Source organism: Neopsephotus bourkii, unplaced genomic scaffold, assembly GCF_033783945.1.
Source record: "Neopsephotus bourkii isolate Nb327-2 ecotype Australia unplaced genomic scaffold, CSIRO-AGI_Nbou_v1 NB_1508, whole genome shotgun sequence".
Taxonomy (NCBI): domain Eukaryota; kingdom Metazoa; phylum Chordata; class Aves; order Psittaciformes; family Psittacidae; genus Neopsephotus; species Neopsephotus bourkii.
This window is the reverse complement of record NW_026901984.1, coordinates 5,684,644-5,712,643: the sequence shown is the minus strand read 5'-3', so window position 1 is coordinate 5,712,643 and position 28,000 is coordinate 5,684,644. Positions and strand designations below refer to the sequence as shown.

Genomic DNA, 28,000 nt, shown 5'->3' with positions numbered 1-28,000 from the left:
TACTTGTATGATCTGTAAGTCAGTAATATAAATTATCTATGATACAACCCACATAAACTGGTTGAATTTGGATAATAATAGTGCATAATACTCAAAATCTCACCCTTGCTGAAAATGAGCAATCAAAACATTAGAACAGGAGCTTTATACCCCTATGTAAGTGAGTGCACAGAATTTCTATGAGCAAATACTGTCTGCTGTGAGTTACAAGCAATTTGTGGGACAGATTCATATTGGTACCTGACATCATAAGATGCACTACTTAGGAAGGTAGGAGTATGAATTTAACTGCCTAGAAGCTTCCTTCCCCCCTCTTTTTTTTTTTTACTTAAACATACCAGAGAAGATAAAATTGACTATCAAATTGATGTACCGCTCAGATGTATTAAGATATTTTATGTCTTTGACTATTTTAGTTGAAATTAAGGATTAGATCTGTCCATTTCTTAGCTGAAAGGCTTCTAAAGAAAGCAAAATGAAGTGGTAAGAGAAGAGCAGTTCATCTTATGATGGCTTCTGCTACAGTAATGTTAGGGAGTGACATTTACTAAACATTCTGCTTTCTGAGCTTTTAAAACTCTTTGGTCTTACTATACAGTATTTTTTAATTAACAGCCCTTTATTTCATGTGTTTAGGATGTTCATTTTACACTAATAGAAAATTTCCACATAATTAAGCAGCACAGTGCAATTCAGTGAGATCAAATGCATTAGAACTCAATATTGGCTATTATTTTTCCCTGAATTGCTCAATTAATTAGCAGAATGACATTTCTGCCATTATGGAGTTGTCTCAAAGCACCAGTCTTCTCTGAAAGGCAGTGATGTCTCATAACTGCGTGCTGTCAGCAGGCAAGGATGTGGGACTCAGTAAATCTGCTAGTGGTGGAAGTTTTTTTGGGTCACAGCATTAGGTTGTTACTGCTTAGAATGTTTGTTATGATAAAACTAAAGGAATTGGGTTGGGTCTAAGATTATATTGACACCGTGAATATTCTGTTACTTATAAAATAAGTATAGTTATTGGATGTTTCATAAAATCAGGGAGTTGAAACTTCAACTTTATTCTGGTACTGAAGGAAAACCATTGTTGACTGGTGTCACCAATAGTGATGACTGCACCACCTTGTCATCAGTCTTGGTAAACAGATAGGGATGTCAGAACCAGTGCCCTCCTTCCTGTAAAGCAAAAGTACATCATCAGAGTACTGAGGTGAACCTTGTCCTACTGCTTTCTGTGCTGTGCTATACATACTTCATGGATAGGCCAAAAATGCATGCTCTAAGGCTGTTGTTTGTCAAAACAGTAACTTGAAGGAGCAGTTCCTTTCCTACCTTAACCTTTTTTCCATTGAGGAAAGCAGATCAAGGGGCAGTGGAGCCAAGTGAATGTGGAACACAAATTTCGATACATTTACTGTGTCTAAATAAAATAAAATACAATAAAAAATGTTGCAGAACATGACTTTTCCCACACACATTATAAAATTAAAATTTAAAATAGAAGAGGGGAGAATAAATAACAGTTTTTTAATCCTTCTGGGTGATAAAAGAAATCAATATTCCTAAATTGTGTGATAAGTTCATGAATGAATTAGAGGAGTAGCTGATAGAATATTTTTGAGGAGTCAAATACTACACAGCCAAAAAAATGTTTTGTTTTAAACATCAAAAAACTGTTTATTTTTTTTGGGGGGGTTGTTTTCTGTTGTTTTGGGGGATTGGTTTGTTGTTTTTTTGGTTTTTTTTTTTGTGTGTGTGGCCTTTCTTTTTTTTGGTGGGTGTTTCTCTTGTGCTTGAGTATTTTCTTTGTATATTCCAGGCACTTTTCCCACATGTGTGCAAGAAAAGTAGCCAGCTAAAAGAAGTGACTGCTGTGGAGGACAGCGTGACCACCATGAAAGGAAGCTGCCTCCTTGCGCTGCTGTTGGCAGGATTTGGTGTATTAGGAATACTGGAGCCAATAACAACAGAAGATACCCACTGCCACAGAGCTGAGCACCCAGTTATTGCATATAAAGGTAAGGGGCAAGCGCAAAACCAAACTTCTCCAGAAACTGGGTAAGGATTATGTAATCTGTTCATGGAAACCTCTGATTTTAATGCATAATGGTGTATGAAAAAAGTTCTTTCAGTGCTGTTATATAGTAACCTGGACTGTGTTCCATAGGAGTTAAATACAACTAGGCGTACAAAGTTTCTTCAAAGTTTGGTGCTGTATGTGTCTTTTAAACTTGTGTGACTCATTTTCCTCTTGTAATTAAAACCAACCTGAATTATTGCATGGCATTTTCTTCTCCAGCTGCAGGCCGCTACATGTGTATGCTTAATTTCATGAAGTGGGTTCTTGGCCCATCTGGGTTTCTCTGGACAGCAGCTCTGTCCTCAAGCTTATGAAGTGTTTCTTTGAATTTAATGTGTTCTGTAAACTTTACTGACGGCACTCTGGTGCCTTCCCTTGTTCATTGATTAAGGTATTAAACAGGACAGGCCTGAAGATCAGCCCTGGTGATATTCCAGTTGTTACTAGCCTCGTGGTAGAGTAAGGTCTGTAAAACATTTATCTCTCTAATAATCCAGCCAGCTTGATTACCCAACCAGCTTTTTTGCCCATCTTGTTGCCTACCTGAAGAGACAGACTGTAATACCTTAACTTGCAGTGAGACAGTGTTGAAAGCCTTGCAATAAATGATATCCCATGCTTTTCCTCATCATTAAAATTATAGTCATTTTATTACAGAAGGCAGTTGGGTTGGTCAGGAATTATTTCACCTTGGATTGTTCTCACTCATCTTCTTCTCTTCCGTATGTCCAGAAAAGTGCATTCCAAAAGGACTAAATTCATAACTTTCCCAGGAATTTGAGATTGACTGGCTTGTATTTCCCACAGTTGTGTTCCTGCAGTTTCTGAGGACCTTCCTTCATCTCTGTGACTTCTCAGAGATGAAGAGTGGCCACTTATCTTAGTGTCCATGGATACAGCTTGTCTGATCCCATGGGTTTGTATAGGTTCAGGTCTTGCAAGTCATCCTTGACTCAGGCCACATCTACAGCTGGTAGTTCTTGAACCTCTTTGCTAAACACCAGATACCTTTGAGACATTGCTGGTGAAGACTGAAACAAACTCTCTGTTGAGTTCCTCAGCTTTATCTGTTGTCTGCGGGCACTAGATCACCTGCCCAATTCAGCAACAGGCTTCTATTTTCCCTGTTTGACCTTTCATTATATTGCAGCACTAAAAGCTGCTCTTGTTGCCCTAACATTCCATACAAGTCTTAACTCTCACTGAACTTTCTTTAACCTGACACAGTCCTTACATACCCATATGGTATTTCTAAATTCCTCCTTGGTTGCCTTGTCTCTGCTTACATACACTTCATACAGCCTTTTTGCATTGGAACTCCACCATGAGTTCCTTGCTTTGACAAACCAGTCTTCATACATCTGGTTCTTGTCTTGATTATTATGATGGACCGCTGAGGAGTAGTTGGACAAGTGAAGAACACTTGGAGGATGTTGTCGGAAAAAAATCCGAGGCATTTAATAACTTAGCTGATTTTTTAATTTATTTGAATTGAGAGTTTTTTCCATTAGTGTCACAACTTAGAATAAATTCCAAATAGTTCATAGCTATGAGGAGGTAGGGATTGAGATGTATTACATTACATATTGCATTTCTTCTGTTTTTCTAAGAAAGCATATGTGTAACTTTTTTGTTCCAACAAATTAGGATTTATTGAATTTTAATTGAAAAAAGATTTGTTTCCATTCTTTTCATAAGGTTAGAGAAAATAATGTGTATTCTGCAGAAAGTATTTTTGTTCTGGCATTTTAATGGTTTCATAGGAGCAATGTTACCAGCTGTCCCTTTCTCCAGTATATTGGAGAATGAATTAAAGTGGCTGCATTCTGTATCTGGGAATAGCAAACCATCAGTCTATTATGAAGGAGGGACCTTTATCTCTCATTTATTGATAAGTAGTATGATTTATTCTGATGAAATATCTGTTTTTCTTAGCATTTGTATTGTGTGTGTAATTTAGTTAAAAATGTTATTTTTTATCATGACACACGTACACAGTGTTATAAATTAAAATAGCACTGTTAAAATTCTGGCACTTAACTGCTTAATTTCACAAACTAAGGGAATCACTCTATATGCAACTGTAAAAGCAAGTAATTGAGACTCATCCATGTGCTGAAATTCAATTAAAAATGTGTTGGTTTATGGGTCTGATTCAGCCAACATTTACGCGAATAGCTTGAATTTAACCTGATCCTACCTTTTAGATCATTATTGTTCTCTGTAATATTTAATTTCTAGTGATGTCATTCCAGTTCTAAGTTACTATACTAAGGCTTTTTGGGGACAGAGACCTCCTCTGTCACCTTGTTCCAGTTTCATCTTTTAATGTAGCCAATGGCAGTGTTGCAATTAGAGTTTACTGAACAAAACCAATTCCTTTTTGATGTAAATATATGTGGGAAATAGAATTGTATAGAAACATCTATTGTCAGACTGTTACTGTGATTTTCAGAAAGATTTTTAGTGCCAGGCTCCCTCTTGACCTTTGTGGTAAAAATATCCTTAATCAGTAAATATCCATGACATATCTAACTGTCATGTCTTGAAAAAGTTTTCCTTCCCATAAAAATATTCTGACCGCAGTGATCTGTAGGGAATGATCAGTAAATCTTAGAAAGTACACACAGAAACATATTTGAAATGCAGTATATGGCATGAAATAGCTAGGTAACATAACTGGTGTGGACACACCGTGATTGACTTGTAGTTGTAGGACTGCTAGTTAAGAGAAGACAGGAGATATGAGACCAAAGGAAAAGATGACTAAGAAGTCTGTCTTTCAATCTGTGTGGAATGGACTACTTGGGGTATCAAAGTATAAAAAAAGAAAAAAAAAAAAAAGAGATGTGTGGGAGAAGAGCTGCTCTGTGAATTAATCTTGCAGTAGGAGTGGTTGGGATTCTATCATCCCTCTTCCTGATTTCTGTATTATCCCTGAAGCATTTACCGATTTCATGAATGCCCATAGGAAAATGCCCTCTGTATTTATTGACATTATTAATGCTGCTAGACTAACACTGAGTCCTGCAATCAGTTAACAACTATGAAACCTTTGATTTGAATGCTGCAATACTATCCCGTAAAGTCATATAATAATATTAGATGCACCAGAGCTAAATGCTATGTGAGGTGCCAAGGCTGAGTGCTACTGACTGGTAGGTACTTTAAAGCTTGTAAACTCAGTACTAACTTTACAGAGATATCAACTCTTTTGTTTTATTTATAACTGTCTAAAGGCTTTTTTTGTAGCTCTGGTGTGCCAAAATAGAATGTACTCATTTGATTTGTCTTCCTTTGAGAGGCATGGTAGATGGAGTGTAAACTGTTAAATAAAACTAATGGAGTGAGAGTCTGGTGTAGCGTATGGATCAACATCTGCAAAAAACGAATAAAATGAAAAAGTAGTTCCCAGGAGTTGTCGTGGTGAAATATGGAAAGGGAGCATATCTCCTGAAAGAGCTTACTTTCTTCTCCACTGCCCATCAAAAACTGCTCACTTAGGTGATGATCCTGTCAAGCTACCTTTTGTAGAGACATATACTATTTCTATCACTGATTTTCCCAGCTCAATAGTTTTAGCTGAAAGACTGTGATATATTTCCTGATACCAAATGGCAAGAAATTCACCTACCAATTGAGAACCTTTATTCAAGTACTTTGTTTGCTGGTGGAAGAGGAAAGAGAAGTTGCAGAACAGGGGAGATGCATGCCTTTTCAAAGGATTTTTGACATGACCAAAAAAATCTTTTATTATTACTACATAGTAGTAATAATCATATTGTAATTTGTTTATGTGCATAGTTAATGTTAGGAATGCGTAAGGCAACTTTTCTCTCTCCCAGAAACTAAAATAAGACAGTTCACTGTAGATCTGAAAATGTTTCAGCTCTATAATCTGTTTTCTTAAGTCTTCCCTAGACTAGAATAAGGCACTTTGTGTCTTCCTAGGAAGCTGCAATTTAAATTTTCTCATTATTTAAAGTTGGTAGGAGCTATCATAGAGATAACATTTATATAAAAGCAGACCTCTGAGAAGGGGATGGATTGACAGGATCAGTTCAGTAGCGTGCAGTTCAGTATTTTATGTGATGCATAGTCTGTCTTTTAAGTTTCTTCTCTTGGAGGAGTCGTCTTCCTCCAGATATGCAATTCTTATAAAATGACTTTTTAGAATAGGGTATTACTGCAGAATTCAAATTTCTGTTAAGAATTGGTTTCAAGACTCTTCGTTGGTCCAGCTGCACTGAAAGTGTCATATAGGGTGTTTTCCCATAGGAAACAAGGTGCACATGACAGAATGAACACACAGACTTATTGGTCTATGCATACTTTCCCATGTATTAGAAATGTGCAAATTTATTCTTGAAATAAGTTAAGAATTAAAGAAGAAAAGGGGCTGAAATAAGCTAGTCATTAAAGATAGAGCCTTATAATTATATACACATATATATAGAAATATATATATTAACCTAGATATGTTTTCATGTGCATGCAGGTATGAAATGTTCGCTCTTTAAAACAATTAGGGTTTACTGATGGTCAGCTGCTTCTTGGAAAACAGTCTTTTAATATAGAAAAGGGATGTGTTTAACCTAAACAGTTGGAAAAGGCCGTGAAAACCAAATTTCCTCTGGCTAGGAACAGGAAGGGGTAAATCATAGGCAAACAGTGTTTACAAAAATAAGATGCCTATGAGAAGCAATGACTGTTTATAAAAGCGGAACTATTCTTACTCAAAAACCAACGCAAACCAGCTGAGTAAATATTTCCATAGGTTTCAAAGCCCTTAGCCATCTGGTTTACAGAACCTCGGTGGTAGCTCTCTCTGGAGCTGGTATTTTATTAGATTAAAAAAGCCCAAAGAACCCCAAAGTGTGAAAGTAGTTACAGTGGCACCTTGTTCTCTCTCCCTCCACCTGTTGTGTCCCCTGCCAAAATTTGCTGAACTCTGAAACTGTCAGACCTGTCGAAAGTCACTAACTCAGCTGAAAACTTGTGCTGTAGGCAGACCCCATCCGTGAGGTAGAACTGAAGAGGCCATCACAGCTTTAGAGGTGTGTGAATGTAAGCTGTTAAAAAAATGGACCCAACCCCAATTTCAGGTGTGAAGATAAAAGTATTGACTGTCCTGCAGTTTAAGAGCTTAAAGTTGAATTTCTTAGGCTTTTCCGTCAGAAATAAAGTGCGGTTGTGAACGTGACTGAATTGACATTGAGACTACAGCTGGGATCATCTGCTCTGGGTCAGATCTCATTCATTCATCCTCTCATAAAGTAATATGAATTTTGAGTCATGCTCTCTCAACAAAAAAGCATAAGTTGATATAATTTTAGAAGCTGTATTTAGTGATATTTTAAATACACGCTGTGCTATAAAGAACTTATCTGTTGAATAAACATGCTCAAAAATAAGATGTCTTGATCCATATAAGAAATGAGCATAAACCCTTCATTTCTACTTAAGGTTAACCAGAAAAGAAAAATAGCATAGTTATTTTTTGATTCCTTGGTTCGGGAATCCTAAGAAATATATTTTTTTAACCTTATTGTCTAACCACCACAGAATTCCCTCACTTGATGTTTGTCTAAGTAATAGAGACTCGGTACATCCCTCTGCTCATTTTATCATGTGGTTTGTATATGGAGTGCATGCACTTAACATGTGCCAAGAGGAAATAACATGTGGGCTGAATGAAGAATGGTATGTGGTGTATGAACCTAGTTTTGTTTGTACTCTCTTCTCTTTTCCATAATCTTGTTGCAAGCTACTGTTTAAACTAATAGTAGTTGTCTACTAAGCTGCTTGGTTCCTACTGTTTTTACCTTCTCTTTCCACTGGTTTTCAAAAATACCCTGTAAAGAACTCCTGCCAGCTTCAACAGCAAGATTGAGGTGTACTGCTTTCCACCCACTATCCTCTTTGGGGTTTTTCTTTATTTAAGGATGATTCATCAGTGAAGAAAAGTCGATTGCTAGATATTGCAACTTTGGTTTGTCTAGATGATAGGACTATGGGATTGCTTATACCATCCTGCCAAGAGCCAGCCCTTCTTAAGGAGGAAGATAGTTCCTCCACGAGTTGTGTATTTTTTGTATCAAATGAAGTTTGCCTTTACTTTTGTACAGGAGACTGAAGCACCTGCTGGGGAAAGGCAACTTTCAACTGCTCACTGTTAATTTTAAAAATCATGGCTTTGAAGATTGAAGGGTACTATCCCCTCACTATTTCCCTGAATCACCCAGTGTCTTTGGTGTGCATTCTCATAAAAACCAGGATACGGAAGGGACTGAATTCTCTAAGCAGAAGTGATTATATTTTAAACTAAGCATCAATTTACAGTTCTTTTGGCGTCCTGGCCAAGTGCCGGACTATCACTGAGTGTTAGTAATTGTAATACATTTCTGATAATTGAAAATCAGCAGTGGCTGCAATGGCAAGTAAGCTGCACAGACATGTCCTATGAGCCTTCCCAGAGACTTTCAATGGCTGATTTATTCCCTGTTGGCCTAATATGGAAGTTTGGAGCATTTTAAATTTCCTGGTTATTAACAAAGGAGCAAAATAAGAAAGAGGCTCCTGCCACATTCCACTAGCAGATGGAAGCAAAATCTGGGGGTAGGGTGTACTTCTTTTTTTCTTTGTCTTCAAAAGAGATGTATTTTCAATGGAGATGGGCATTTTTACTGAGAGGTTGTAAAACATACGTTAAAGGAACAGATCAGCAACCAAGAATTGGAGCTCCTAAGCAGTGAAGTTCTGTCATCTTCTAGAAGCTTTGGTGTGTTTAGAGACAAGGGAAAACACAATATTGATTAGATTTTTCTCTTTTATTTTTTTCCTACCAGATAGTATTTAATTTTCTTTTTTCCATGAGATGTAAGGTACCCTTTGTCCCTTCTCTTGACAACTGTCAGTATGAGTATTCTACTGATCAACCCCTTGGAGAAGGCATTAATGTAGCATATCCGTTGTTTCTAAATCATCTGGCAAAGTATAAATTATGTTTTGAATTCTCTATGCATAATCTCCATGCCAGTTCATGTGAATTCGATTCTTCTCCCTTTTCAGGGATTGCTTTGCAACATGGCAAATGTTGCAAAGGTAATGAATGCTGACTGAAGAGGAGGATCATGTATATGGCTGGTTAACATCTCATGGCTAAGGAGATGTGAGTCAGCCCTTTTTAACTTGCCTTGGTGTAATCCATTCATGTCCAGCTCTTTATGGAGCCCACACAGTCTGCGTGGCCTCTCAAAGCAGCAACAGTAACATAGCTCAGTTTTGCAAGTATCTGCTTTAATGACCTAGTGACCTAGACTGCTAGTTTGTGAAAGGTGGTGACAATTGCAATTACTGGATTTGTGATCCTAAGCAACTCTGTTTTCATATTTGGTAGTGACCAATTTCTGGAAAGACTCATTCCTGTGGTCTTCCCTTCCAGGTTCTGTTCAGCATTTGCAGGGCCTGTCTTGCACTCACTCAGTAGCACCTCCTGCCCTTACTACCTGCCACTGAAGTCACCTTCTGCTGCCTATTGCATCGTCTGAGAGATCTGCGAAATCCCTGGCCCACCCTTGGGCCTTACCTGGAGCTTTATGATTTCAAGGGATCATAGAGGTGTGGAGGAAAAATGTTTGCTAATTTTCCCTCTTAACATCTTAAATAAACTTCCAGAGACACTTTGTGTTCATTTGACATAATGGGTGGAAGTAGGGAAGTGCAGTCAGTGCTGCTTCAAAGTGATTTTTTTTCACATGCTTTCTTTCCTGCCTCCCTTCTTTGGCGCTGCTCATTTGCCATTGACAAGACTGTGGGATGCTGAATAACAGCTGATTTTGTTTGCATGGCTGAACATGGTAGACTTACTTGTTACATGGCAATTTGCCACATTCAGGTGAGACCACACTTTTGACTTGTCATAAGCTTGTCTGTCCATTTATAGTGCTTACTTCAGGTTTTGTTCTGAAGGGTTTATGGACGAAGAACTGGCAGTTCTCTGCCATTTCTGAGAATTAGGAGCTCACGTTTTACAACTAGCTCTACAGTAAATTGACTAAAGCAATAATAGTGACAAATAATGACATACACCTGGAGTTTGACAGTGCCCTTCCGAACAAACATAATATCTACAAAGAGAAATGTTCTGTTGTTAGTGGGGTTGTGGTTTTTCCATTTCTTTTTCTTGCTTTTCACTTTCCTTTTTTGGCTTGGGGCATCTCTTTGTTTTCTGTGGTGGGGGAATGGAGGAGGTGGGGAGTATGCTCAACTTTGAAGTCCTGACTGCAAGCTCTATCCAAGATTAGTGTCAGGCTTTACCTTATATGCCCTTTGTGTTACGATATAACTTGTTTTGTCAGTCTTTATATTTTTGGCATGAAATATCTTCAGACCTGAAAATATTTTATGAGCTGTCTTGGGCAGAAGTGATAGAATCAAGAAATTGTATTATGCTAAAACAATGAAAATAATGAAGTTTAGTATGTTCATATGCCAGCATAAATAGGAAAGCGTCATTGCGAGACACTAAGTTCCAGAAACAAGGTTGTGCTAATTGCAACAGAGAGATTGTCCAAAAAATAACGTGGCTTTATTATAATTGTCTATACGCAGTTGGATTTATGCTTCTGTTCTCTGCAATACATATATAAAAACTGAGCGGGTTTCTTTACAAAACTCCTTGTTGAGAACAAATACTGTTTTTATGTAACCATACAACATGATTTTCTGCAAAATGACTTCTGTGGCCAGTTGCCAAAGCCATCATGTAAGTACAGAATGTGAAAGGCTAAGCCCCTCTGAAGAGAGGTCATGACTAAGTATGTCAAGTGTCTTATGCAGTCAGTCTGTCCTTCTGTGTCACATTCAGCAAGACAGACAGAGCAAGGGCCAAAACTGGCAACTGGAAGGGGGACCTGCTTTCACTAGGAAGAATGTGCGAGCTCTGTGCTGGTTGAGGGGTGAATCTCCTGGTTTTTTACCTCTTCAGGGCAGAGTAAATCTTTCACCAGTGCGCATGCATTAAGTAGTATTTCCCACACATCAAAACACAACTGAACGTCATAGTATAGTTTTCACTGCTCAGAAAAAGTCCTAATTATAGCAGCATGCTCATTTCTGCTTATCCTGATGAATAAGTCCCTACTCTGAAGTGTGGATCAGCTGATCTGCATGGTGATTTATAGTGTAAATTGGGCGAAAGTCTCTCTTGGTTCATCCTCCTTCATTCACTGATGTTTTTTTCCCCCTCAGAATTGTCACACCTTTTTATTTTTTATTTATTTTAGAGCTTTTGCTCTGATTACTTTCTGTGTTCTCCCCCTTCTCTGCTCTTAAATTATATATTTCAGGTATAGACCATTTCTCACTTTTATAAATTGGATTGAGACATTTGAGATATTAATGGTTGATAATATACTGCTGTCTACAGTAAACTCCTTATATCTTTTTTTCTTTTTTTTGTTTTTGGAGGGGGGCACATCTTGAACAAACAGCTGACACAAACAGGATATTAAAAGAGAAGGAGCATAAGTTTGGTGGGGGATAATAATTCTTGTTTTTCTCCCCCGCTTTGTCTTCTACCCAGTGTATTCCCGTAATTTTTCTGGTCTTTCCTTCTATGCCTTCTATCTAACTTAGCCGTTCTGTGCATATGCTATCATCCAGACTTCATGTCTCTTAAAGCATGTAAACTTAGCCTTACTTGTTTCTCACTATGGTGCCGTTGATGTGGAACATTCCCTGATTTATTTTTTTTTAAGTCTCTGTATCTTTGCTTCAGCACCTTTCATTAGCACTGCACTGTTTGTGTTTCTATTTTGTATACCTTCATGTGCCTTCTTACCTGAGCATCATTCCTTATCCCATCTCCTCTTGAATATGCTTCTAATATGATGAGAGGCTTCTGGTCACCTTTAATCTTAAAACTATTAGGTTTAAGGTTTTTTGTAAGTGTGCATACAAGTGTGTTATGTTTCTGGCCTGGATGCCTCCTCCTTTGCCCAAATATGTCTGTGTTTATGTGTAAGAATCTTGACTTGAACTGATGCAACCTGTTAACCGTTCCATCATGTGTAGCCTGCTACAGTAAATTTGTTTTAGTAGTTTCCAGTGATCCTTCAGACCTCTCTTCTTCCTGTCTGACCTCCTTCTTCTAATTCATGTTAAGCTATTTACTGATATGCAGAAAACTCATCCTAGCTGTGAAATGCAATGGAAGTGACTCCTTGATTGCTCTTACATGACACATGAAATATGTCTTGTCCTTCTCCATCCCCTTTCTGAAAAGCCTTTGCTATGCTTGTTTTCTCCTCTGAGCTTCCACTGCCCCTGAGCTCCTGTCTGTTGTACAGCCAGGTACATGATTCAAGAAGAGCAGGGTTGCTAAATCTGGTTCTGACAGCTTAAAAAAAAACAAAGTTTAATGATTACTAGGAGGACAGCAGTTTCCCACAGCTGAGATAGTGGAGAATCTAAACACTGAGAGGGCAGGTTGCAATCCCTACTGTGTTTCTACATCAGTGGGTTTGAGTTTATGTCAAGGTAATGTCATTCAGGCTGATACTTATGAATATTCCATTACAGAATAATGAGAACAGATGTATGGAATGACAAAACGGAGTAAAAATGACAGTTGAATGCAATCTGCAAGTAGGCGAACATGAATCTGTTGTATTGAAATGCCCCATAGGGGAAGCTCCAGGACTGCTCCCTCCAAACTCAGTTTTAATTCTCCTTTTTCCTTAAATTTTAGTTGATTCTTCATGGTAGTCTGCCAGTATGGTTTTTTCATGGTTCTTAACCTGAACAATTAGTAAAGTTTGGTAAGGCTTTTGCTTTAAAACAGACCAGGATTTAGACATCTTGTTTCCACTCTTGGCTTACTTGTCAGTCTCTTTAGGTTTGTTGTTCAAAAGGCGGTGCGGAAGATCAGGCAACTGAAAGTTTTTAATCACAGTTCTTAACAACTTAAACTGTTGTTATGTATACTCAGTTACAATTTTTTAACACAGTACTATCCTTAAATGACTGGTACTGTATAATTTAAAGGTACTATAACATCAGGTACACAATATCTAAGTCAAGGGGTTATTTCCTTACAAGAGGGAAGGGTACGGTTAATGCGATCTCTTCCAGTTGGCTATTGCAACTTTGCAAAGTAGGTTTTATTGTTGTCAGTTTTTTTTTCTGGAATGATCTAGGGCTCTAGTTACATGCGGTTTCTATATATGAGGGAAAGAAAACTCAAAGGGGCTGTAATTGCATATCATGTCTGGTAAGTTGTCACTGCATAATTTCTGTATAACTCAAAAGTGATTCTGAGTATATAAAACCTGTGCCCATAGCGCTGAAACCACTTTCATCTAGGTGGGTGTTCAGTCCTTTTTTCCCTTGCACTTTCTTGTATTCGTATGCAATCTGTGTGTTTGAACAATGAAGCATAAACAATTCAAAACCCTTGTTCAGAAAAATAAGAAATAAGTAGTCACTGCAGCAGATGTTACTGTCTCTTCCCTAAGGGCACAGACAGTCAAAACCCAAATTCCCTTTAATTATCCCAGTAACAGACATCTGCACACACACAAGAATGCAGAAATATGCACTTCTGTCTGGGGAGGCTCTGGCAGGACAAAGAAAACAGGAATGCAGGCTGGATTTTAGACCTTGAGACTTTGGAGGTTAGAGTGGATGGTAAAAGCAGGTCAGGGAACCAGGGCCTGGTAATCACTGTAAATGCGCCTGCCTGGAGAGTGGCAAACAAACTGCAGAGACAATGACTTTGTGCTTAATGAGACATGAGAGGAGCCAGGTAGAAGGAAGCAGGTTTACAGTAGGCTTAAGAAAGTTAAGTTCAAGTTCACTTGTTTAAAGTCAAGAAACATATACTTCAAGTATGCTTTATTTTCTGTTTTTCCCATTAATAGTAAATAAATTACTTACAGCCCTGCCTCGGTAGCTCCAAAATAGTTCTGAGGCTGTAAGAGTTGTTTAACAAACAAACGCCCAATAGGCAAGTGATGAACTTTCTGGAAAATGTCAAAAGGCTTATGGTCTTGGGATTTGTTTTATTATGGATTATTTAAAGTGGAGGGGAGCTTGGAGAGCTGGCAGAGCTTCTAGATTAAGGCTAGAGCTACGTACTTATTTCTTGGCCTCTGCAGTTCTCTTTGTAAGGAAAGGCAAACTCCAGGACTGTATTACATTGTGTTGGATAGTAGAAGGAGGGGAGCTGCCTTGTTTGTAATCTGAAGAGACCTTCAGAATACTGGATCTTGAAAGGGAACTGTAGTTTTTAGGTTGGTTTTGTATTTTTGTTGGTTTTAGGTTGGTTTTGTTTCTTTATTTTTTCCCTTCTTTTTTTCTTTCTTCTCTTTTCTTTTTTTTTTTTTTTTTTATCTCTTCCCCTGAGCAAACATGAGTTCTGAACTGCAGATGGAGATCTAACATGTTTTCATGTTTCTAAAGCAGAACCAAATGTAGTGTGGTAAGACTTAAAAGAGGAATCTTTTAGTTTGTGGTTGCTGATTTAATCATGCTGGGTAAAGTCGTAACTCCATCTTTTCTTTTATAGAGGATTGGATTGCATTATCTAACCCTGCCTAAACAATTGTTTTTATATTTTTCCCTTGGCAGGAAGAAACAATGTTTTAATTTTTTTATCTCTTCCTGGATCCCTATTTTAAAAACTTTAGAGGTCTTACTGTCTAGTTACTATCTGATTACTGGAATGCCTGTATTTTTCAATGTATTATCTAGATTTAAAAATATTCTTATTTTTTATAAGAAATACTCTTAAATTTTATTAAAATGTAGGGATTAGCTACTATAAGTACATATTCTTTTGTTTCCTAGTTGTGATGTCCACATACTCTTAATTCTGAATTACTAAAGTCAGCACTGTACACAGCCCTCACATCAATGTGTTCTGTATGGTAAAGGCTACATGCAATGTCTTTTTTTATTAAAATGCAATACTGAGTATGGTGACAGAGCTATTTGTCCTAATCCTTACTTTTTACAGAGAAGCATGAAATGGTGTCATCTGATGCCATCTTTTTTTGTTGGACTAGTACACTTCTCCGCATATGTTGTGTCCAGTCTGCCCTGGTGTACTCATTTAGATTATTAGAGCCTTCTGCTATCAAAGACTCTTAGATCAGTTACATCCATGACCCTCCTTAGCCTTGACAACTGTGTGTTTGTACTGTATCAGTGAAAAAGTGGACATACAAGCCACATTCTAATCTCAGCACCAGGAATTTCATTGGGGCATTGAGCTCCGATTGACTTGGCTTTTTTGATTATTTTTTTATTATTATTATATTTTAGAGCAGACTTGTCTCTTGCTGTAGGCTTTAAATGTTAGAGTAGCATTTTTCTTGTTTCTGTATTTGACTATGGTTCTAATGCAGTAATTTGTCCTTCTGATATACTAAAAATTGCAAACAAGGCACCTTCTTGGCCTCTAATTCATCCTGGTGGACAATACGTGTGCTTGGTATTTAAGGGTCAGATTATAGGGTATTTTCCTGCTCCTTGTACTTCTATGTTGGAACTAAAATGTAATGTCAGTACTACCTTTAAACTCATCTATTGCAAGAAACATTGTTATTTTCCCTGCCTCTAAAAGGTATGCTAAAGGAGGACAGCATTAAGATCTGTGTAAAAAGGGTTAATGAATTCCCAGAGTTTTGACCTGAGGCTATAACTGTATTGAGTACTTCTGGCTTTGCATTCTACAGTGAGCCTTCCTGCACAGCCTAGGCAACAGGCACTCTACAGCATCTCCCTGTGGGCTTTTCCCCAAACCTTCTGTGGAAGAGAGTTCCACAGCACAGGCAAGACACAGTCACCTTAGTGATACAGTTCTGCGAGACAATCTGCTTAAAGAGTCAGGATCATAAAGATAAGGAGGTATATGGTCCTGGAAGAAGATCATACAATTACATATTGAAGATCATACAGTTACATATTGAAAGCATATGTCTGGAATTGCAGGTTTTGGAAAAGCAGCCTGTCAGGCCTTCTCTGCTTTGCTCTGAGCTGCTTCTACCATGGGTCTTAAAGAAAAGCAGCAAGTGGCAGGGCAGACGTTCATGCTCAGATTTTGAGATGAGTATAATTAACTTGCTTTCTTTTTTTGCTGGGGTACTTCCAACTCCCAGGATGAGTCTTTTTTGTAAGAGATACTGAAGGGTATCTGCTGTTCTTACTATATTTGTTAGATGAGTTGTGTGTGGGTTTTTTTTTATGATTTGCTTTTCTTGTCTTTGCTTATCTTTCTCAAAAGAAATGGCACTTTTAATGATTTCATGGGTAGAGTGTTAAACAGGAATATACCCATTGGGAAAAGCCCGTTCTGATCTGTTTTGCAGCAGTGTTAGTCTAGGCTTGAGGAAAAATTTGGTCCAAAGTAAGTACAGATATGTAAAGAATGACTTTACAAATACATAAAGAATAGCTTGTATGTGTATGGATTTAAACACTAAGTGCCAGAAATAGAACCACCATATTTGCAGTGGAGCTTCGTGGCACTGCAGCCTGGGAAGTGCACAAGGTAGTTTGTTCAGGTGTACTGTAGGTTTCTCTCCATCACAGTGACAACCAGACAAGCTCAGATGCCTGAGCTAGAAGTCTGTCTGCAGCTGTTTTCAGAAGCGCGTATGAGGGTAAAAAAGACCTTTATGTAATACCTCATATTGTTGCATGTTTGTAACTACAGCTGCTGCTTCTTTTCTTTTAATTACTACTATTTTTATTTTTTTTAACCAAATTGAACAAAATTATTTAAAACATGGAATCATTGTACATGAATGTCAATGTACATGCTGAATGCTGAGCAGCACATTGATTGAATAAGCCCTAGAAAAATAGGTTGTGTTCATAGAATCATGGAACCATAGAATGGTTATGGTTGGAAAGGACTTGAAAGATCGTCTGGTTCCTACTCCCAGGCCATGGGCAGGCACACCTTTCATCAGACCAGGTTGCTCAAAGTTGTTGACAAACTAAGGTGTTTTTTTTTTGTTTGGTTGGGGTTTTTTTTGTGTGTGTTTGTTGGGTGGATTTTTTTTTTGGTGGGTTTTTGTTTGTTTGGTTTGTTTGTTTTGGTTTTGTTTTGTCGGAAGCCCTGGAATATTATTTGCACATCTTTCCTTTCTTCACCTGAGCTGTAATACCTTTTTATCTTTCATCTGTGGTGAGTCACTGACTTACCAGCAAAGCTGTTTAATGTATTTTTGTGGGGAGAGAATCCAGGGAAAGGGCTAGAAAAGACTTGTGATTGGAAATGTAAGAAAAATAGCATAGATAAAAGCGATTCATAAAAGATGCATCATGCTCTGACGTGCCATTTTTCGTGTCTTTTTTTTCCAACCCGAGAAATGTGCTTGTTTTCCTGAAGTTACACTGAGTGAACTTATTATTCATGGGTATATTTATGTTATCATGGGAATTTTAGAATGAGGACTTAACAATCACACTGAACTCATACTGATGATGCACTGGAATTACTGAAGAAAATCTTTTTTTCTCAGTCCTGGTTTTAAAATAGTGACAATGGAGTCCTGAAGCAACACAGCAGAGTGCTTGCAAGTGCACCTTACTGTCCTTAAAGAGGGAATATTGCTCATAAATCCTGAAACAGGGCGCTCTGGATGAATGAACAGGTGGATCACTTCTTGCCAGCTGTGACACCTCTCTTAATAGATTCCCTTGGGGTTAATGGGGCTGGCAAAAGGGCAGCAGGGGTGATGTAATGGAGTCACCATGGCATGTTACTGTGGAGACTTCTGACTTGTCTCACAGCCTTTGAAAAGGATAGTAATGTAACTTGAGTATCATGGGAAGAGAAGATCTAAGTTAGGTTAAAATCATTATACAACTTCTGAAAGATGAGGATTATTGTGTCATCTGCAGATTAAATACATTTTATTATAAAGTAAGTTTAGCATGTGGTGTTATGTTTTAATTTTCTTACAAGATTAGTCAATTTGTTGTATCAATGCCTCCTAGAGACTTCAGTTAATATTGCAAATCTGCTAGTTTTCAACCATGTTGTTGTTATTGTTAGTAGTATTATTGTTACTATTATTATTTTGCTAATTTTTCTTCAGAAGGTGGTACCACGTATGTGTTTAGCTTTACACTCACTACTTTCAAGGACACCATGACAATAGGTGTCACACCATAAACACTAGTGATTTTTTTAATATCTATGTTAATTTCTTAATGAAATCAGATCATTACAGTCTTCTAGCTTCGTTATTTACCATTGAAGATTGCTTCTGAATTCAGTTCTAAGCATGAAACTGTTCCTTGTTAGTAATTTCTCAATTTATTTTACTGTTTACTGTAGCTCTACTTTGAAGGGCAGAATAATGAAATTTCAGTTAGAGAGAACTTTACTTTTTCATTTGCGAAAAATTGTAGAGCTCAGCCCATGGCAAGTCCTTGCACAATGTGAACCAAACAAGCTGTGGCCTGTTGGGCAGATACTAAATTTAAAGTTAAAACCAAGACAGGTTTCTGGAATGTCATTGTTTGTATGAGTATCTAATGTCCTCCTGTCCAGCTGTGATTGTTAACCTCCTTTGTCTTTAAAGCTCTTTATGAAGGCTCCTTTGATCTTTCCTAGGAGCTGAGGGGACTGGTGTGTTCGCTATGCTATATGTTTATGAGCCATGGCAAGTTTTCTTTCCTATTAAATCTAAGCTATTAACCCTCATCCTCCTAAAACCTGAAACCCCCAAGAAGACCCTCAGCATGTGATTCGCAGCATGTGAAGAGAGCTGTAGTTTTCTCTGAAACCAACTTTTTCAATATCCAACTTTTAGTTCCATGGGAAACATGCATTTTCTTTTGGGAATCCTTTTGAAGCCTGTAGATTAGAGTACTGTAATAACAATTTAAAAAAAAAAAAAAGTAATGTTTTTTGCTAAGGGTAATTATGTCTTGGCTGTACCAAAAGGACCCAACATGTGTTGGAGAGCAGCTGTTGTCATGACTGCATGTATACCATGATTTAGTTTTCCATGGACAGCTCTGAGACTGATGTCTGCAAAACAGTAAACACACATACATAGTTTTAGAGGGGAAAAATAATAACCCAGGTTGAAGGTGTGTCTGAATAGGTGTTTCAGTATCAGGAGTAAGAAGAGAGAAGTCATTGAAGGGTTAAGTATTTTATTGTGCTGCATGTGAACTGAGGGCAGAGGAAAGGGGAGGGGAATGCTGCCAGGAAGGGGAGGGCTAGAATTGGAAAGGGGAGGGATGTTGTGGTTTGTTACCTGCGATCACCAGGCAGTATGATCAGATGTGTGTCAGCAAGCCAGCTTAATTTAACTTACGTATTTATTTGTGGTACTGTTGTAGCATACAAAATTGTATAGCTATATTAGTTTATAAAGCTTTTCATGTTTCATCTATGTGAAAATCATTAATAAAGTGAAATTATTATTGCTCGCTATTTTGCTATGACTTTTTAATGTGAAGAAGAATAATTTGTAGACCTTTAATGGCTCATTATGCATTTTTGACTCTAAGGAGATGACTCATAAAAGAACTGAAAGGCCTTATTTCACCTAAGGCTTTTCAGCTGGAATTTGCTGTTTAGATGAAAATATAATTATTCTGTTGATTTATTTACGTAAATCTTCTATAGCGAAACTCAAAGTGGAATTTCATCAATAAGCTTTTACTTTTACAGTTTACATGGGTTTTGTTTGATGGTCTTTTTGTTGCTGTTGGGTTTTGTTTTCCTTTACAGAAGTATCACTAAGCTGTAGCTTTGTGATGCCACTGTGACACTCATGAGACACAGTCGGAGTGTCTGCTGAAAAAAATGCATCTCGAATGTGCTCTTCCTAACCTTATTCCCTCAAGCAAAAAAGCTGTTGAATGCAACAAAGATAGGAGAAAATAATTTAGTTTTTTGAGGGACAGAGGGGAATCGGATTTCAGAGAGATTTCTTAGCAAATCTTCATTCTCTTCTTGTGCTCTAGCCTGGGCTTGCCTTACCCTGCCTGTCCTCTGCCCACTTTTTGCAAACCTGGAAGTGGTCTCAGTCACCTGCTTGCTGCACCTTGAAGCTTTATAGCATCTTGCTGAGACAACAGGATGAGTGGAAAGGAATTGTCTTTCCTGTAGTCTTCTGGCACTGCAATACCTCTGTTTTCTTTTTTTTTCTCTTTTTTCTCCAGTAAGTGAGATTCATAAAGACTTATATCTGGATTTCCTCATCTTCATTTCCTACCTAATTTCTCAACTTTTTAGAACTTTTAAATTGACTGTTTCATACAAAATACATGACTGAAAGTTTAAGGTTACAAAATCACGTAGAAAAAAAAGAAATGTCTCTTTTGGACTTGCCTATGCGGCATTATATGTGTATGAGTAGAGAAAGGCTGCATGAGCCTAAAACACAAATATATGTGTGTGTATATACATATATATATACACATATATATCTGTAGGTATATATCTTTTTCTTCCTATGAAAAAAAAAATAATCTGCAGTAGTAGGTGATGACAGCTGTAATCATAGATATATGTGGCCCCATCTCCTTTTCTGCCTGGTGTTCAGACCCTGATTTGAGAACCTATCCAGTGCCGATGGAATCAACAGTGAATTTAGCTACAAATTCTGCAGAACATGTACAAACTGGCATTACAGGCCTGAAATTGCAGAGACGCATGCAGGCTGTCATTAAAAATGCAGAAGTTAGTTTTCTGACACCCAAGTGATTCTACTGCACGGTTCCATATGATTTTCCAAGTATGATACTACAGCTTCTGCGTGGTGCATTTAATGGTTCTCTGCAATGGCTGAACACGTTTTGACACAGAATAACATTTTTTTCCTGGGCCCTTTTCTTAGGTATGGGTTACTTCCTTGTGCTAAAACTTTAAACTAGGAACAAATCATCCTGAAACAGGCACCAGTCATGGATTATTTCAACCCAGACATTTGCGAAAGGAAAAATCTTCTCATGAGCAAAGAAAGGAGCTTAAAATAGGTGCTAGCAACCTGAGCAGCAACTGATGATACCAGCATTAAAATTTACACTGCTATGATACTCTCAGGGAGGTTGTGATTACTCTGTATTCTAAATGGTCATGACTATATGCTCACCCTTGGTCTTTTTATTGACTGTTTCATATCTATAGACTTCAGTAGACGGTTCTTAAGCCCATTGTGCCATACATACATAGTCCTCTTCACCTTTGACATACATTGTGGACCACTGATCTGCAGCAGCATTAAAAAAAAAAGGCACCAACCCCCCCACTTCAATGTTCCACGAATGGGGAGAGAAACTGTAAAGGATGAGGCTTTTATACAAGTGCAATATTTTTAGAGAACTGTTTATATGGGATAGCAGTTTCATATTCTGTGTGTCTGTGTGAAAAACTATAAATCATGCTGTGTTTCCAGAACACCATTTCTGTTCAGATAGCCACATTGTTTTCAACAAGTGATATGAATGACACTGATAATAAGATATTTAAGGATTCAGTGTACAGTTATTTATCTGCATTTAACTTTGAAAGTAGGAATAAATTCATATTCTGAGTGCAAGCAAAGCTCCTTGCTGATTTTCAACAACTTGCCCACTTGTCTACCCTGTTTTATGTAGCCCTATATTGGTCCTAGAAAGGTGGTGGTGGTGATTTCACATAAATCTCAAATGTTTTCCCCTTTTCATTCATTATGTCTCAGCCTTTTCATTGTGAGAATTATGAAAAGTCAAATTTACTTGTCTTTCTCATTGTTTTCCATGTGATCAGGTCCTTTTTTAAAGAGCAAAGCAAAAAATAAACTAAACCCTTCAGCCGCTTCTGATGCATGAAAAATTAATCTGGCTTCACCTGAGAATGTAGCAGTGAATTACAATTGCACTGTGGTGATTTCTGCTTTACCTAACGAGAAAAAACACATCTGGCATATAAATCAGTCCAGAATTTGAATAGTTCATGCAAGCATGTATTGAGTGCCTGCTCTTTGTATTTTACAGGCCTGTAGTATAAATTACAAGGTATTCTGGTAAAAGTCTCCTCTTTTTTCCGTAGAGGACCAACTTGCAACCCCACAATATCTACAAATGTGATGTTGGCTACCCAATGTACTATAGTGATGACATTGACAATAATAGTGGTATTTCTTGATTGCTTTTAGAAATTGCCCCTTGGTTGCATATATTCAGAGCAGAAGATGCTGTGGACTTCTCACAGTTAACATTTGACCCAGGACAAAAAGAGCTTATTGCTGGAGCAAGGTGAGAAATCTTGTTTTCTTTTCATGTTGCATAAGACTAGATTTTCTTCTTTGTTGATTGGTAATATTGAGCCAAATTCTAGTGTGAGCTTGCCCTTGTGTGACTCCCCTGGCTTCCAGGCCCCCTGAACGGAACATTATGTATATTTATTTCCTTATTCCTGATCAAAGTTAAAAGAAGGGCTGCCTGGATCCTAATAACTTACACTATTCTCATTTTAAAGAGGACTGTCCTGGAATACTCTTAAACTTTGGATGTGTACAGTACAAGAGGCAGATGCTGCATGACAATGTGACAAAAGTCACTATAGCATAAAACTTATGTTGATCCCAAATTTGGCTACACAATATGGCTTTTTGTGCTTGGATGATTCTAAGAATTATTCCAGTACAATGCCAGGAACAATCTGTTAAAGACTGCAGAATTAGTAGGAAAGATGGTGATAATCATAATTTTTGCACAGTAGGACAGTACTTTGCAAGCTGCGATCAACAGTGACACTGTCTTAGGTGTCAGTGTTGAAGCAGTGACAGTCTTTGAAGACGACTTTTTTCCTTATATGAAGTATGGTAAAAGATTTTGGTTGGCAAAAAAAATTAACCATTTAAACTTCTTATTTACGTCTGCCTTCTGAATATATTTTAGTCTTGAATTAATGAAGATCTAGTCACTTCATTTTTCTGTTAGATGTATCATTGGAATATACTGCTGTTTCCCAGTTTGTTTCTTAGTCGAAAATGAGGTTCGGGAAGTGATAAAATGCACTGCGAGATTTTTTTTATTTCCATGCACCACTGGAAGTTGCTTGTCTACAGGGGCAAAACTTTGAGTGTGTGGAGATAGATATATGTCTTTTGCCTACCTGAAGTGGGATATCCTGTACCCTCATGTTGATTTTTGTTTTCTGTAAGCTGCCAAATGAAATGAGGCATGAGGCTGTCAACTGGTGCTCTTCTGTAAAGACAGCCAGCATAAGTCAGAGCTGTTTGAGCCTCTCCTCAGTTCTATGGAATTGTGTGTTGCATTGATGCATGCTGTATAGAGCTCAGTAACTAATGAAGATCAAAAGTTTGCTTTTTATTCCTTCTTCTCAAATTTTTATTTTATTTTATTTTTCCTCTCTATACTGTTCATCTGGGCTCCAAATCTCAGGGAAGAATATGCTCATTTAAACTTGTGCTTTTGATGAAGGCTTTTGAATAACAATGGAATAAGCTTTTTCTGAATAGTCAGTGACTATGAAAAAATACCAGCTGACAATTCTGCCTTTTGCAAAAAAACCCAATGCAGTGAAAACAATAGGATTCATTTGGTTTCTCTAGAAGTTAATGCTGCTTCAGAGCTTCATATCTTTTGTTCTGGCTAACATTGCAAAATTAAAAATGTTGAGTGTTTTTAGCATCACAACAGAAATCTTTGTTTTCCAGCGTCAACTATAGCTGGTTGTTACTTGTTCATAGAATTGATTGGATTTCTCCTTTCCTTATTCTGCATTTTCCATTCTAAATTTTAAGCTTTTCCACAATATTTGGCCATGGAGACCTCACTTTAGAATGACTGCTTAACAGTAGGTTTTTCTGATTGTACATATTGTTGATATTAGTATATCCTTTTCAGTACACGTTTTTCTCTTTGTGAAGTATTGTGCCAGACTATATGGCACAAATCATGTTTTGTCATGGATTACAAGACCAGCAACCAGTTGTCGGGGTGTTGTAGTCCCAAAAACGCAAATGTTGATCTTGCTGATTATGCACCTTTTGCGTGTAGTCCCTGCTTCTTCGTAGAATGAATCCCTCCACTGTGAATATGATGTAGAGTTTTCTGCTCATTTACAGGCATGGTGTTTGCAGCCTTTCAGGTCTCAACTGGCTGCACTGCTGTTGTTGTTTTTTTCTTAATGCACTACTTGTACCTTTCGTACAAATTACCTTTCCCCCAGGGGCATCTGAACAGAGCATTAATATTATGATATTTGTGCTATAGCTTGTGGGTAATGTTTTAATACAAGTTTCTTTCACATCTCCCTCACAGGGTTCACATACCTGTAGAGTCATTAGAAGAATTCATTTTCTGTCCTAAGCCACAAATGTGCCCTCATAGGTGAAGAGAATGTGTTTTTAATTCTTCCTTTCGAGTGAAATATCTTTTAGTGTACAGTTATTTCTCTTAGGATATTACAACTTTTTTATTACCTTCTTGTACTACACTTAGGCACTGAAAAACTAGAAGCTGTGTGCAATGTGATATCAGTAAGATCTGAACAGTTGAAAGTTCCTGTTCAGTTGTGCAAAGGATAATTTGTAGTCCTCTAACATTATTTTCCCTTTTCTACCCAGTCAATGGTAGAGAAGGGAACTGTGTTATATGGCACATGGCAAAGCTACAAATAAACTTATATTATTCTGTTTGCATACCCATTGTGATTCATGTTCAGCATCCAAACAAAAATAGGAGGTAATGCTCGCACCTCTAGTCTTTTGCTTTAGTAAGGTGGTGGTGGTGTTCTAAACTGGAGAAATGATTTTCACAGCCAGGAGCTGTGTCCTGGCTCAGTTTACATTTTTAATTGTTTGGTGGGGGTTTTTTTTGTTGTTGTTGGTTTGTTTGTTTTTTTTTCTTTGGGTTTTTTTTTTTTTTCACTTTAGTGGAGTTTAATGAACTCTTCTCCAAATTTCTCTATCTTAGAAACCAAACAAAATAATAGAGTGAAAATTTGACACTATTGGAAATTCTTAAATCTCTTTTCCATCACTGATACTTACTGCAGATGATTCTCTTAATTTTTGGAATTCTAAAGCCTCTAGAGAGGTTTATGACTTGTCTTCATAAGCAAATTAGCAAAGATCCCAGATGGGATCCAGTCTGGATTCCTGTTGGGAGCTGCCAATGTCATGCAGCTACGTAAAAAGTCAGATTGACTTCATGATGTCTCAAAAGGTGTCTTGTGTAGTGACAGGGAACTATTGATATCACTGCATAAGGTCCTTGGGACACTTTAAACTATGTAGTGTGTATTATTCTGTTTATTGATGTTTAAACAGGGTTAACCAAAATTAGAAAGAGGTGTAGGGAAGGGCTGCTAAAAGGCAAATGAAGAGGTTTGTAATTATAGTGCAGGAAAACAAAGGCTGAGTATGTGCACAGAGCCTGCCCATAAATCCATCAGCAGGTATATCTAAGGAAGGAAATGGCTGTATAAATTACAGTAGTGTTGGCAGAAAACCAAATGAGTTTAAGTTAGCCATGGGTAATTTAGCCAAGAAACAATCAGTTTTGTCACATTGTACCAGTGTGAACAGACTAGGAACAGAAATATTTTTGAGACAGAGGTCTCTAAATTTATGAGAGGGACATTATTCAGTAGTATTTGCTATAGCAGGCAATGACTGGGAAGGTAGTTACTAGTCCTGCATTGCTAAGACTAGTCTCACCTCTCAGGTTTGGAAAATAAAGCTGGTTTTCTGATGTCTACAGGTATTCTGTCTGCTGTGCAAAACCAGATTTTTTTTCAATTTTACCTGCACACAGGTTCCTTGTCCCCATCCCATAGGTTGTTTTCCAGTTCTTGTGAGAAGTCTCTGGTTGATATTCTGTTTTGTTCTGCAAGATGTCCGGTTCTTCTATAGGTCTTGAGTTGATTAGTTCAGAGTCTCCTAGCCTTATCGCAGTTTCTTTATACATTCTGCACTGATCTGTGAATGTTACTATTCCAGTACTGGCACACACCTTCACTTTAATCATCCAATACATGTTCCCATGAAACTGTATCTTTGAAATTTGCCCCAGGCATTGTTCTTAACTTCACTTATGACCTGGCAGATAAAAATAAATGCGTTCTCTTGCAATCTGAAACCTTCTAGGGAATTCAGTTGTTTTCTTCAAAAAAACCCATATGGCAGAGCAGAATTTACTTTTATAATTAAGTGGCATCAGTGAAGGATTACTCTGAGGGCATTAGCTCCTTTGTAAGCTCAAGGAAATGAGACTGCTTATTTATCTTATTCTGATAAATCCTGATAAAATATTCAGATGAATATTTCTGTGTGTGGTATTTAGTGGACTGACTTAGCATCTAATCAAATACGATAATGATTTCTGTATTTCAAAATGACAGTAAGCATGGAGATTCATGGATTTCCCCAATAACAACCTTGCCTTCTTTCATGTGGTAGTGCTTTGCCATATGTTTCTTTTTTTCTCTCTTGTAAAGGTCAGTTGAGGGGGACCAAGACCAGCTCAAGCGAAGGATACAGTGGTGTCTGAATTGCCCTGGCAAATTACCTTTTTTTCCTCCTTGGTCCTTGACAATGCACCAACACTTATCAGCTCTAGTTTCTATAAATCAAAACTTGTTAAAACTGTTCCAGCCATTTTGGTAAAATGGAAGTCTCCTGGAAGCATGCCTCAAACCCAGTAGGTTAGGGCAAAGATCTTGAGGCTCAAAATAATTAGTTATATTTTCCTTCTAATCCCCTCTTTTTATTTTTTTTCTTTTTGTGACTTTTTGATCACTTTTATTTAAACCATGCAAGAGGAATTATGGCAGAAGAACGTTGTTTATTTAAGGGAAAAATGAAGTAATCTTCCTCTTTCAAAGTTTCTTGTGCTTGAAATTTTGAACTGCTAGGAGCCTAGTGGAGTTCATTCTTAAGATGTGGAAGTTTATATTTGAAAAATTCAAGTTGGGCTAGCTCAGCTGTACTTTAAAATAATACAGTTACTTATCAGAAATGTCCCTCAATGTATTCAACTTTTTTTTTTCTTTTTATAATTGGATCATATATATTTAGAAAAATCTTAAATTATTTTTTACATGGAGCATCCTAATAACAGTGACTTTCTTCTGTAAATTAATTAAATTTGTTTTGAGATGGCTTATTGCCTCAGTCAGTCTTTACTTCACTGATGAAGGGACTGTGTAACAGTATGGCTTTTTATTTAATTAGATGTGTGTTTGGGAACGTTAATTTGAACCATTACCACTACTTGCCATAATAACAGAAAGGCAAATTAGAGGATTCATTATCAGTGGGTTTAGAATCTCTAATAATAGAATAAATAACTATACAGGTTTGCTTCTTGATGTTGTCTGCTCTCAGCAGGAGAATTTCAGGGCTTCCTGTTAATGAGATGCTCTAAGTGCCAACATATTGGAAGAATATACAGGAACCAGGAATTAGTGCTTTGTTCTTTGAACATCCATCTGGGTTTATTGTTCATTTAACACTTGGTTCTGGGTAATCAATGTCAGTCCTTTCACAGATTGATCTGGTCTAATCTAAGGTATGGCTTAATGTTAAATCTAAGAGAAATTATCATCCTACTGCTGCAGGAAGAGGAAGGTCTTTCTCTCTATTGCTTTTTTTTTTTTCCTACCTTGCTAATGGATTCCTAAATACATTTAAAAGCTAAGGCTTTGTAGCTTTCCTGCTCATGCCTTGTTCTGCAATTTTCTCCCCCTTTGCACCAGCTCTGCTAATAGTCTGGTTGCAGAGTAACAGTAGTCAATTCACTAACGCCACAAAAATTTCTCCTGTGCTAATAATAATGTCTTGCCATTTTAATTAGTGGAACTAACATAAGGCATCATCAGAGGAGCTCTTGAGTTGACTTGGGATAAGATGAAAGGAAAACGGC

General features: G+C 37.4%; 1 protein-coding gene across 4 annotated transcripts in view; it reads left to right on the top strand.

Annotated features, from left to right (window-relative positions):
- SEMA5A (semaphorin 5A) overlaps positions 1 to 28,000 on the top strand; it is a 316,989-nt gene that overhangs the window by 95,234 nt on the left and 193,755 nt on the right. For all 4 annotated transcript variants that reach the window (XM_061369678.1, XM_061369679.1, XM_061369677.1 and 1 more), the window contains exons 3-4: positions 1,823 to 2,021; positions 22,261 to 22,360. In XM_061369678.1, coding sequence (XP_061225662.1) covers positions 1,898 to 2,021; positions 22,261 to 22,360 — 224 coding nt within the window. In that variant the 5' untranslated portion in view covers positions 1,823 to 1,897. The remainder of the gene's footprint in view (positions 1 to 1,822; positions 2,022 to 22,260; positions 22,361 to 28,000) is intronic.